Source organism: Lichenostomus cassidix, chromosome 3, assembly GCF_008360975.1.
Source record: "Lichenostomus cassidix isolate B80296 chromosome 3, HeHo_3.0, whole genome shotgun sequence".
Lineage (NCBI taxonomy): Eukaryota > Metazoa > Chordata > Aves > Passeriformes > Meliphagidae > Lichenostomus > Lichenostomus cassidix.
Window position 1 is genome coordinate 44,140,024 of NC_139483.1, and position 13,032 is coordinate 44,153,055.

Consider the following 13,032-nt stretch of genomic DNA (forward strand, 5'->3'; position numbering starts at 1 on the left):
AAATGATAAAGATGGAGCACACACAATTTCATGTCATGCTACTGTGGAGCCAGGATGCAGAAAGAGAATATATCTTAAGATAGAGCTGTAGTTTTGTAAAATATAGCTAAAGTGCTTTGAAATATTTTATGTCTCTGCAAATTCATGGAAAAGATTTAGTCTTAAGTCTTTGTACCTGTCACTCTTTTTTAAAGTTAATACCTTTCCATCATAGCTGCGCATGGTAAATATTACAAAATATTAATTGTATCCATGAAAATTTCATTAAAAATATTGTGTGAGGCAATGTGAATGTGTACAATTTACTTGTACATGTGTAAAGAGTTACAGATAAAAGATAAAATGAGTGAAGATTCTTTGCCTTAAAAGTTAAGGTTTCCTGAGAGATGGTGTTATTGATCACAGTATTCTATCTAGAAAATAGAAAAAGTAGAATGAAGTAAAAAAGAAGAATATGTGTATCATACCAGGAAAGGAAGATTTTTGCTTTATTTTCTAAATTCTGATTCCATGATTTGGCTGAATGCTTGAACTCTGTCTAGAACACTTTTTCTGATCTATTGTTCTTCTGTTGCTTTTCTACTTCATTTATCTGTTAACTAACATTTTTACTAATATTACTATGTCCAGACACTAGGGACATTTCCACATTATTTTTCCATGTGTATTTTGTGTAACAGGTTGAGCATCCTCAGCGTTCCAAAAAAGCAGTGTGGCATAAGCTGCTGTCTAAACAGAGGAAAAGAGCAGTAGTGGCCTGCTTTAGAATGGCACCTTTGTATAATCTGCCAAGGTAAGAGCTATATTCTATCTTTCACAAATGCACTAATGATCATACAGAGCTAAAATCAAAAGGAAAAAAAAATGTAAACCAGTAATTAATAAACTACTTGGTAATATAGTTTTTATATTGCTTTATTTTCCTAGGTTTAATTACTTTCTTCTAGCTTCTGAAAAGAATAATAAAAAATATAATTTTCAATTTCTGATTTCAAGTCCAATCCTGAATATTAAAAAATGCAATTATTTGAGCACAGTCCAAAGTTATCAATTGCTGTTATATTAATATTTAAATTAAAATAATATCTAAATATTTTATATAAAAAATAAAACTCACCAATGTGTCAATTTAGTTTATTTATTATGTTCAGATTTATTCAAAGCTTTATTTATTATCTGTTCCTAAATCATTATTACCACATTTTGGTATCAGTTTTAGAAGTTATTGGGACACAGTTTTAAGTAGAACATTTTAATGTAAATTAATTTTTTTAAAATGGGTGCTTTTGGCATATTTGACCATAGAAATTTTGCCTTCCTTTTAAATTATTGTTGTAGTGACTGGACAGTTTTTCAAGCTAAATGCAATTCATGTTGACCAAATCTTCTTTTTAAAACTTTACAGCTTTTGTTTTAAATGTCCCTTTTCAGACACCGAGCCGTCAATCTCTTTCTTCAAGGCTATGATAAATCTTGGATTGAAACAGAAGAACACTATTTTGAAGACAAACTCATAGAAGACTTAGCAGTACGTCTGGGTGAAAGGGTCATAGGAATGTATTGTGGATTAACATTCATCTTGTATAGTAATAATTATAAATCTGTGAGGTACCTCAGATATCACTAAGGCTATCTCTACCCAAAGGAATGAGCTATAACCAAGTAACTCTGACAGCTTTTTAAAAACTGCAAATGATGGAAATTCCAAAATCCCCTCAAGCACTTTGCTTCAGGACTTCAATAACCTTTTATAAAGCTTTTGTCTAAATTACATATCAATTTCTGTCATTCCCCTATCTCTTATCTTCTGCCCTGTGGAGAATTGGAACAGCCTATTCCCTCCTGTTTTGCAGCTAACCTATGTGTATTTGAGGACTGCGTAATCCACATTAAAACCATTTAAGTCAAAAGGTTAGAAAAGGAAACTGGAGGAATTCTAGTCTGAGATCAATCAGTTCCTCAGAAGCTGTCAGAGACTGATGCTTCTTCACAAAAGAATCCTCTTGTCAGGGACATGAGGATTTTTCCCAGTGGTGAAGTATTAGAGCCATGTCTTTAGCCTTGTAAAAGCCTGTGGTGATTTTCAGTTAAGTCTGGGGTTGTCATCCCTTACCATTGTCTCTCTGAAAGGCAGTTCTTTCACAGGTTGGGCAAGAATGAGTACTAGGAACTGATTCAGTCCCTGGGAGGTCCAACAGAACACAGTCTGAGATTGGCCTTATTATTGTGAGAAGAGCCTGCTCTCTGTAATAGAGAGAGGAAGCTAACTGGAAAATTTCTATCAGAAAAAAACCCCATTATTTTGCTTTTACTGCTTAAAGCTTATGCTTAAAACCAGCTAGGAAAGTGGTAAACAGTTTTGAAAATAAGCATCAAAATAGTGAAAGGGAAATCAGCAGCAATGAGCTCAACACAGACTACATAAGTTCAGTTTTGCCTGCACACATGTAGAATTAATTTCTTGTTGCATCCTTATGTATGATCAAGCATTGTGAAAAAGCAAGACTTCTACAAATATTTACTTTGTATACAGCCTTTTAAACTGATATCCTCATGTATCCCAACACAATGCAAGTGTTTTAAATAGTGCAGGTTCAGTCTCGAAGATTGTATTTTAGCAGTGGGGAGCATGAGTGTGCAGTGGAACAGCCTAGCTCTTTGCATGCATGCATGTATGTGCAGGTGTGTACATGTAATGAAATAACCCAGCATGGTAATTTGGTTACATTGACATGAAGGCTCCTCAATGAGCCTAGTTATTGGCAAAGTTTATTAATAAATCCTTGCCAGCAGGTAGCTTGAGTGTACTGTCTCAGAGAAGACAGAAACAGACTGGTCTGGCTTTTGTATCATGCTTTATTAGAAAACTACAGGAATTCTCTTATAATTCCTCAAACATACAGTTATGTGTGTTTCCATTGCTCTCTTTCATTTAAAAGAGGATGCAAAACTCTGTCTGTCTTTTAAATAAATTTCTATCGCAATCTTGCTGCCTTAGTGCACTCGCTCTCAGAAGGGTGAGAGTTTGAGGTTCCATAATTCAGCTTTGTGGAACTGACCCAGAATGCTTTGTGGACTTCATGAAAGGTGTGGTTGTGTTGCTGGTGAAAGTTGCTCTTAGAGAAACTATACCCTGGTGTAGCAAGGAATAATAAGTTTATTGAACTGTCAAGATGAAATAATAGCCCAGGCTATGGTGGCACAAATCATCTGGAAGGGGAGAAGGGAGGAGCTTTGGCTCTCTAATGTATGCTTGAAGGATTGTCTGAACCTTCTGAACTGTTCACATATTAAGTAGAACACTGGATCAATCCAGGACCTAGAAACCATAGGCAAGATTCCTGTCCTTTACCTCTCTGTAGTTAGTAAATTACAACTTGACCATGCTTTTCTGCTAAGTAAAAATAATTTAAAGGAACAAATACAGTCAAAACTACCTTCTTCCTGACTTTGCCAGATCCAGGCAATTTACAGACTTGTGGTAAGAGCTTTTTTTGGGATGTGGGAGTTGAACATTCCCATCCCATAAAAGCAGAGAACTGAAATTAAACTTGCAGTTTTGTTCCCTGAATCTTCTGTCCATAAGTCTGTTATGCAAAAGTGGCACTCCTTCTTCAACTTGTGGTATTAAAAGAGAAAGGTATACACTTGTCCTCTCTTTGAGGAACTTAATTAGGCTGATTCTTTATTCTGATTCAACAAATCAAGCCTCTGAGGGAACAAGGTTTTAATGTTTGGTGTTAGCATTATAAGGTATTCAACACTTTTTATTAATTATAAAAATGATTCTGCTTAAATAAATAGGTTACATGAACACTTAGACTTATTTGACATAATTGTTGATTTGTTTTATTGGTAGACATTAGTGGATGTAATAACTTGTAAGAACAATATGTTTAATAGACAATATTAGATCATATAAAATAATATTCTTTAAGTCTTCAGGATTTAGAAATGACAAATGAAACTTACCCAACCTATTTGTTTTACACTCATATGTTACGTTCAGTAAAAGCTTTTAGTTTTATGCCTAAGTAACTATAGGGAAAATGTTTCAAGACATTGGAAATTAAGCATACTTATTTCCCAGGAATGTCAGACAAGCATTTTATTCTAATGTTCCTACTGTGCTTAATAAGGAGTCCTGCTTAACTCAGTCATTGGCGAATTTGATCCTCCATTTAATTTGAATTAATCTATGAAAACTGGTAAGACATTAACACAACTTCTGCCCTTTCGTTTCATCAGTTTTTATAGAATTAGGGAGATATTCTGGTTGATAACATTATGAAGTACAGAACACTGCCAGTTAATTAAAGAGAAAGGTCAGCATTCTAAATGAGATTGAAATAAAGATCAGGGGAAGAGATCCATAATTGTTCTGATCTTGTTATTGGTACTGTAAATATTGTCACATACTGAAAAATGTGAAATGAGCCTTGTATGGCCATCATAGAGTGGAATATGAAACAACCATTATGCATGTATATCAACTAAAGTGAATTCTCAGCTGCAAACAGTCATGTTTGGTACAGTTGAGTGGGAAATGTGGACGTCATAGGCACACAGAAAGAGTAGTACACATAGAGATCTGTGAGCATTCCCGCAGGTATCTGGCATGCAAAATTTGTTTTCTTAATAGACGACAGTCCATTTTCATTGTATCTCTCAAGGGGCCAACCCATCCTTATTGCTTAACAGATAACATGACAATACAATAATTTATTACTTGTGCTGTCTTATCTATACATGGAATTCTTTTTATATGTATTTTAGTGTATAGTGCTAGTTGAAAACAAGGAGGAAGAATGAACATATTTTACGCAACTAGTTTTCGATGCAGATTCTTCATAGGAAAAAGTGTCTGGATGAAGCTATTTTTTAATAACTTGATAGGCAAAACTTTCTGAAAGTCTTTTGCCAAAAGACAAGACGTCAGAGGACAGATTTGTATAGATTCTTTTCAGAACATTGCTTTGGTGGTTGACGTTATTGTATTTAGGACTACATTTTTCTTTCAAAGTAAACTAACTAGAGCTGTCTAAAACCAAAAGCAAAATAACCACATGAAAAAAGAACCCTCTTTATGGATTTATATATATTATTGGATCGTATATAGTATTTTTGTTACATAGTTGATTTGTCATCTAAAATTCTACATCCTGCCAATATTATTCTTGTTGGTAGATAGAACTCCTTGTGTCTAAAACTGTTGGTGAGGTTCAAGTTTGGATTTCTTCTCCCTCAAAGTCTCTCAGAGTTTCTCAGTGGACATTATACCTGACATAGACTTGAAACAGAGGATTCTCATTTTTAGCAGATGAAGCTGGTTAACATAGTGAGCCACAAACAGTATAATAGTAAATGATGGCATCTGTTTACTACTAGTTCTGGCTAACAGAGTAAAAGATCAAAGTATTTTCAGAATCTGGGGTTGAGGGTTAATCTGGGGTTTTTATGAGGAGAGGAAATCCAAAGCTTTGCAAGTGGTATCATCCTTGTAAGTCTTCATAGTCATAAACACAGTCAGGGTTCAATTTTTTTATGCTTTGCTTGGAAGTTGCCTCCTTCTGGTTATCCAAATCAAAATTACATATGTTAATATTTAATGTTTAGTAAATTGCACAGAGTAAAACGTTGTTCATTATAGATAATGGAATACTTTTAAAATCTTTTTTTCCCTAAAGAAACCTGGGGAGGAACCACCAGAAGAAGATGAAAGCGTTAAAAGAGTTGATCCTTTACATCAACTTATTCTGCTATTCAGTCGAACAGCCTTGACTGAAAAATGGTAGGGATGGTGTGAGAGACTACAGAGTGTATGCAGATTTTCAGATTGCTCCTGTATTTGAAGTCATGTATGTCTCTTTTCAAGTGAGATTGCATAAGCTAGGCCAAAACGTGCGTATGAACATACGGTGAGTTTGAGTTACACTCAAACCTCTTTAGCTTGTGGTATGTGAAGAGATGTTAACATGACTTTTTCACAGTTATAGATCCTGTGTTCAGGACTTACTACTCCTCTGTCTTCTATCTATGCTCCCTATTGACAGTCATATTCTGTCTGAATGTGAAGTATATTCTAAGTATAATTGAAATATTAACTATATTCACTTTACTGCAAGGTGTTTATGAATTTCTGAGTACTGTATTTGTAGCTGGCTATGCTTTATTATTTTTATAAGTTAGTCAAGTCTTCATTTTCCAAAAATACTTCTGTAATTAGTTATGGGCATAGAAAATCTGTAAAAATGTTTGTAAGATGTTTAAAAATATTTTGGCACTTCAGTTTTACTATAATGACTCTAACCTTCCTCATTTTACCTTTCCTCTCTCTATCAACCAGCAAACTGGAAGAAGATTTCCTGTATATGGCTTATGCTGACATTATGGCAAAGGTAACTTTGCTGATATCTTTTGCAAATTTTGTGTTTTAATTAAGTTAGTGAAGAAGATAAAGAGAAATTATTTGTAAATTGTTATCAGTAAATTGCAAATTATCAGTAAATGTTTTCTTTCTACATGGTATCAGAGCTGCCATGATGAAGAAGACGATGATGGTGAAGAAGAAGTAAAGAGTTTTGAGGTAAGATTATACTTGTATTGTTTTTCTTATCATGTTAGACATTATTTCATAGCTTCCAGCTGACATTTATGTTTCTTGGTTCATGGCTTACTGCAGCTTATTATGCCAGTGAACTGCATGTCACAAGCTGGATATGGCAGATATGAGTCACCAGATTAATAGTAGCGAAACAAAAACATGCACTATCACATAAAATTACTTAGAGAATAATTTAGTGGATTTTACATATTTATCTCATTGACTTTTACTTTTTAGTTAGATATTACAGATAGTGACTAATTATAAAAGTCTGATAATAACAGACTGTATCTTTTAAAGTATTCTGATCTACCTTTACTTTGGATTTTCAAAATTCTTAAATAATACTACTTTTTGCAGTAGTAATTTACATTCAGTACTGGTAATTCATACAGTAGTTTTATGTTCACAGATATATTAGTGCTTCCTAATAAAATGTGAATTTTTGTTCATCAGTACTGCTACGATTTTTGTTTATGTTGAGAATAGGAAATCTGTATTTATTGTTGTTTAATGTTGAGTTTCTCGTGATCATCACTGTTTAAGGATATACACATGAGTTGATTACAAGTGTAAGAGATGAGTCTTTGTCATGTGCTCTGGGATCTGTCTCTCTTTTTCCATGAATAAAATGGAGCTTGCAAGAAATTTATCTCATCTAAGGGGCACTGAGGGAATTAGCTTTTAAATATTTTTAATATTTTAATGTATTTTGGCATATTACAATTCTGACATTGAAAGGTGTCTCTTATGTCTTTCAAATCAGTCAATACTTCCATTTCATATCTCTACTAAAACACAGAAACATGAAATAAAGACTTTGATTATTTCTTAAAAAAAGTTCTAAATATACTGATTTATTTGCTATAAAGCTATCTGTGCTGTTCTGATTGTTGAGGAGTGGTTTGGGTCATGTGTACTTTTACTCCATTGTTTTATACACGTAAAATGTTCTGTGTGTTTTCTACATGATGCTGCATAATATAGCGCTGAATTATTTAAGTACATATTCCCTATTTGACTGTATAAAGAAAGCAGAAAGAATGTCAATGCTAAATTCTTTTCAATCACTCAGAAGTCCAGTTCCGTTACAAGTAATATACTCTATATATAAATTTTTGTTTCTTGGTAAATATCTGAGTGTGAACCCAAATTTCAGTGGATTTTTCTGATTTTTTCTTTTCCTTTTCCTATGGGTATGCACAGTCACTGGTTTACTGTTGACTAAAAAAATAATATTCATTCCTATAAGCTTTTATCAGTTAGCCTGTACACACTTGTCAAATATCAAAAGCCTAGTGCTTATAAGTGTGAAAACTGATAAACAGGAAGTCATTGAGGCGAATGAAAAAAATTATCAATAAGGAAGTTGTTAGTGCTCCTAATGGGTTCTTTGTTCAGCATTCAATTTTTTGTTTTGAGAGAAGATCCTATTCATTTGTTTCTCATTATTTTTTTCCTGTAGCTGTGAAACGTATGTTTAAATAATGTATTAATATTTTCAAAAGACAGTTTTGTGTATGTATTTGGTCAGTCACCTGCAGTAAAAAATTTTGGACTTCTTTTTCTTATTACTATTTCGCTTCTTGTCCTTGCCCTTCCTTAAGGTGACAGGATCACAACGCAGCAAGGTAAAACAAAAAAAAAATATGTGTGTATTTGTCTGGGTCTAATTTTGTGATTTTTCAGGCCCAACATCTTGGATAAGTTCAACTAAAGGGTCTTGAAATTGTTTTTAACATTTTAGTTGCAGCATGACATCTCTACCAAACCCTTTTTGTGCACAAACTCTTTAAAGACTCCCGGAAGTATTTATGCAGAATATGCCATGTGGAACTGCGATACTGTTTTGGGGGAAACTAAGTGTCATTCGGCTTGTTCGTGTTGTTTTGCTGTTCATGCCTTTTGTGCATCAGTTATCTTCTTTCTGGTTATGATTTAATTTGAGTTATTAAAACAACTTCTTTGGCTGTTAAGGGAAAGTAGTTGAACTTTTCTTCTGCTTCTTAGCAGACACACATTTCTGATGCAGTGGTAGAATTCTGTTTTCAATATCTGTCACAGACAGACATCAATCACAGTTATCTCTGATTCAGAGTTGGAGGTCACTGAGTCCTTAGTCTTTATCATTATAACATTTAATAGAAACTCCTTGGCTATTCCTTACCTGAAATGATTCCTAGTTGTTCCATGTTTTCTCTAAGAATTTAGAGGAAATAGCTCTGAAATTTCATTGCAATTTTTTTATTGGCCCAATTTCTTACATAGCCTTTTGTGTCTCGTCATGAAAGCCTCACCATTTGTTTCTAAAAGGTATCCCATAGCTATGCAGCAAACTACTTGCCTACTTGATGCAGGTAGAAGTTTCGGTTCCTATTGTTGACTCAGGCCACTTGCTGGTAGTGCTGCCAGGTTGATATTCTGAGAGAAGGTATGGTGTGTGGAGTAGCTGATATTTGATTCTGAGGTGTTTAAATACAGTTATTTGTGCTGTGGCTAATGATAGATTAGAGTAAATAAAGATGATGTGCTTGAGATTTGAAATGCACAGATTTAGCTAATGGTCAGACTTCAGTCAGTAACTTCAAATTTTATTTCTTTTGGCAAGGTAGGGAAACAATTGTAACCTTCTCCATGGAAAAGTGCAAGATGGTTTTGGTATTTTGTTTGCTAGCCTTCTGTTAACATTCATATCACAAAAGAAAGAGGTTACCATGCATCTGTGGGGAGAGAAGCTGTATTTCAGGATCAACTTTACTCTTACTCCTCCAAAAATTTGCACAGGTCTGTTCCAAACTTCATATGATAATGACATTATCCTGGAAGATGAATGTGCTCACAAAAAGTTATTTAAAAGGTATTGTAATTCCTACAAACAAAAAGTGCATATTAAAAAACCCCAAAGGAAATATATAAGCAACCTAATAATATAATTTCTTATTTTTTAATTCCAATAATTCAGCTATTCAAATACTGCATATTTACCACTCTGGTTACCTGGTTACCATACACTAAATCTTATATGCTCTACAGAAAATTTTCTGTCTTGCTGACAGAAGTGCTTTAAAGAGGGAAAAAAACCACAACAAGAAATAACCATTTCTTCCTTCATACATGATAGGAAACAGTCGTACAGATGTGAAACTGTATGCCAGCTCTGTGTGCATGTGTGTGCATTTGTGTGTTTCTGTCTGGCAATCAAACTTAAATGTTGAAGGCAGTTCTTTTATTCTATCCTGTGTGTGTGTGTGAAAAGACTGATTTCAATTTGTATGGAGATAAAAGTCTATTGCTTCTCTAAACTTCAAAAATGTGTCATGTTTGAAGTCTTGAATCTCTTCACAGTCAGAGCAACAGAGACATTTGGTCAAGCTTAGAATGTGATAAAATTGCCAAGTGTATTTTATTGACAATTTTCATGGCCATATCTCACGAAGTGTAGTCTCATTTCTGTACAGTTAATCTGTATCGGATTTACTGTGTGGACAGTAGGGAGGTGACAGTAATGTTCTCTGTATGTTTATATGTTCCTGTCAGCATTTACCTGCTAGTATTTGCTTTGAGTTATTACAGTTATGCCCTTGTTTGCTACATTAACTTTCTGTTGTATTGAACAGATGCTCATTTGACTCCCTATAAAGTTGGTGTCACTGTCCCCTTTGATTCTATCTGATAGGAAATTCTTTCAAATCAAACTGTTTCAGTAGCTGAATCCAAATAATTTTCTGCATTTGAGTCACTGCTACATATTAATGTGCTCGAAATATGGGATGGGAAGTCAAAAAAAGGGTCAAAATCTACCTCATGTTTTTAAACTCATTTGTAGTAAATTGATTTAAATTGACTCCTCACAGGAAGAAAATAAAAGAAATTGGGGAAATAGAACTTCCTATGTCAGTTCTTTTCATTCCTATTACTGGTAGCAACTTTGTTGATAGACTTCTGTATTCACAATTTTTTGACAAAGTGATACATTGTGCAGTTATGTAGACAAAAATTTTCAAGTTTTAGTACGTACAAATAATGCAACCTCCTAAGGCTCCAGCCCATTGAAGATAGTTGCCTTTATCTCTTCCTGTGACAAATCCTGAATAAACCATGTCCATGTACCACAAATGTACAATAAGTAACTATTTATTATATGAATTAAGATGAGACACAATAATCAATTTATCAATTCTAAGAAATTAAACATTCCAATCAGTATGTAAAAATGTGTTTTTCATCAGCTTTTCCTACCTATAATGGATTGTATGAAACCTAACACATGGTTTCACTGTCTACACTACAGAATAAATTATTTTATGCATAGAATAGTTTGGGTTGGAAAGGACCTTTAAAGGTCATTTAGTCCAAACCCTGTGCAACAAGCAGTGATGCTTCAATAATGAAATCCAAAAGGAGAGATTTAGGAAAAATTCAATTTTATTTATAGAGTATACAAGCGTATCTTGAACTTAAAGGATTAAAATAAAGATTTACATATAAGAAGATACATAAGTATTATGCATGAGTACTTGATGTTTTAATTACATAGCTTATACTCATGCATGCCTGGCATTGAAATGAACAGATATTTTGCCAGTGGACAACCTGTCTAATAGGATTTGTTCTCTGGACTAAACTGAAGTCTTGAAAAGTATAAAATATGAAGACAATTCAAGGGAGAAGCATTCATCTTCTAATCGCTGAGTTGAAAGTAATTTCTCCTCTTTCCATCTTTTTGTTTATTCTCTTTTACTTAATTTCACTATTTTATATTAAAAAAAAAAAAAAGAAAAAAGAATGCTCTGTAAAAGTAGGATCTTATGCCAGCAGTCTGTATCCTGGAGCTTAGTTATGGCAGCAAACAAACCTCTCTATATGTCTTAGCTCCAAAGAATAAGTCTCTGTCTGAATTACAAGAAAATTAAGAATTTCAGCAGGACACTTGTCATTAAGACTTCTCTTTTGTTTTAGCAAGTTTGTTGCCTACAAATTCAAAGTAAAACTTGTGGTTTTGCCCGATGTATTTTGGCATATGACTGCTTGCAATGACTAAAAAACCAAAAAACCATGATTAAGTAGAAAATATTTGGGTCTCTGCTTTCAAATAGTGTGATTCAAAAGTTTCCTTGGTTTGCTAGGTTGCTGGGAAAAGTCTATGATATGAGAATGCATGTGTGTACATTTCTAAGTGGTCAACTTTTTCCTCATATGACTGGAAAACTTCCAAGATAAAAAAGATTTCATCTTCACTGAGAGTTGGTTTTGTTTTGGGGTGCATTTCTTTTGGTTTTTTTTGGTGTTTTTTTAGAATCTGTTTAATTATTTTAAATGTCGCATTTAGTGAAGTGTTTTTGCTATTGTTGTGATGGTTTTGTGAATTACAGAAAACTGAAATTGGTGGCTAATTAGTTTGGTGGTTTTCTTGGCTTCAACTGCCAAGCAAGTGGATAAAGTGCAAAAAGCTGAAACTGGTAGCTGAAACAGATAACAATGTAAACAGTAATCACATCTTAGAGAAATGGAGATAACCTTATTAACTTGGTATACTTTGTAGGCAATGGGTGGCCCACTTCATCTCAGTGCTACCTTCACATATATATTTTATATATATGTAGTGAGTTTTCAAGGAAAAAGCAACAGTGAAAATGCATTGTCAAGCTGAAGAAGGAACCATGATCTTTGTGGGTTATCATCAAAGGAATGGTTGCTTTTATAAGAAATGCTTGTGGCCTTTTTTTTTTTGTTAGTGTTTTTTGGTTGGTTTTGGTTTTCATTGTTGTCTGTTTTGTTACTAATTACATAGACACCTTGATTTCCATGGGAAATGCCACTTCTCTCATTTTAAGCTGTTTGGCAATGCCTCTTCCTACTGTTCTTCTATAGTGCCATTGCAAGAAGTTAGTCTGTAGATTATGCAGATGCATCCTCTCTGTAAACATTGTCATAAATCTTTGATATTCTTATGAAAAAATATTGTGCAATGAAAGTAGTATAGCTGGTGTTAGGCTTGTGAATAATAAATTTTGCAATGAAAGAAAGAGGAAAGGGTGTTGGGTCTAAAGCTAGTAGTATCTAGAAATAGGAGATAGTTTTTACTAAAAGAAATGCTGATGAGTTTTCAATGGCTTCTGAAGCAAAGGAAAATAATTTATTGTAGCTATACTGAACCTGTGATGTCATGATTTTCTGGTGGTTTGTGTGTGTGGTGTGTGTGCGCGTGTGTGTATGTTTCTGTTTTGTTTTTGTTGAACTCCCAGGAAGAGGTTTAAACATGAAGGCAAAACTTTCAAACCTTAGCATGGCTAAATACGAAGCAACGCTGCCATTTTTTTTTCCTTTTTGTGCCTCCATCTAGATCTGTCACATAATTTAAAGCAAAAAGCAAGATACAATTTAATCACAGGAGAGCTAATAGTGTGAAAAAAAAACCCTGATGAATT

The 13,032-nt window shown here is 33.8% G+C and overlaps 1 protein-coding gene across 12 annotated transcripts in view; it reads left to right on the forward strand.

Annotated features, from left to right (window-relative positions):
• The window catches only part of RYR2 (ryanodine receptor 2), a 383,225-nt gene that overhangs the window by 318,594 nt on the left and 51,599 nt on the right, over positions 1-13,032 (forward strand). For 5 of the 12 annotated variants that reach the window (XM_085055535.1, XM_085055538.1, XM_085055530.1 and 2 more), the window contains 6 exons: positions 680-793; positions 1,432-1,528; positions 5,688-5,791; positions 6,347-6,398; positions 6,533-6,586; positions 8,212-8,235. In XM_085055535.1, coding sequence (XP_084911661.1) covers positions 680-793; positions 1,432-1,528; positions 5,688-5,791; positions 6,347-6,398; positions 6,533-6,586; positions 8,212-8,235 — 445 coding nt within the window. The remainder of the gene's footprint in view (positions 1-679; positions 794-1,431; positions 1,529-5,687; positions 5,792-6,346; positions 6,399-6,532; positions 6,587-8,211; positions 8,236-13,032) is intronic. The other 7 variants (XM_085055539.1, XM_085055540.1, XM_085055542.1 and 4 more) reach the window with 3 other exon arrangements.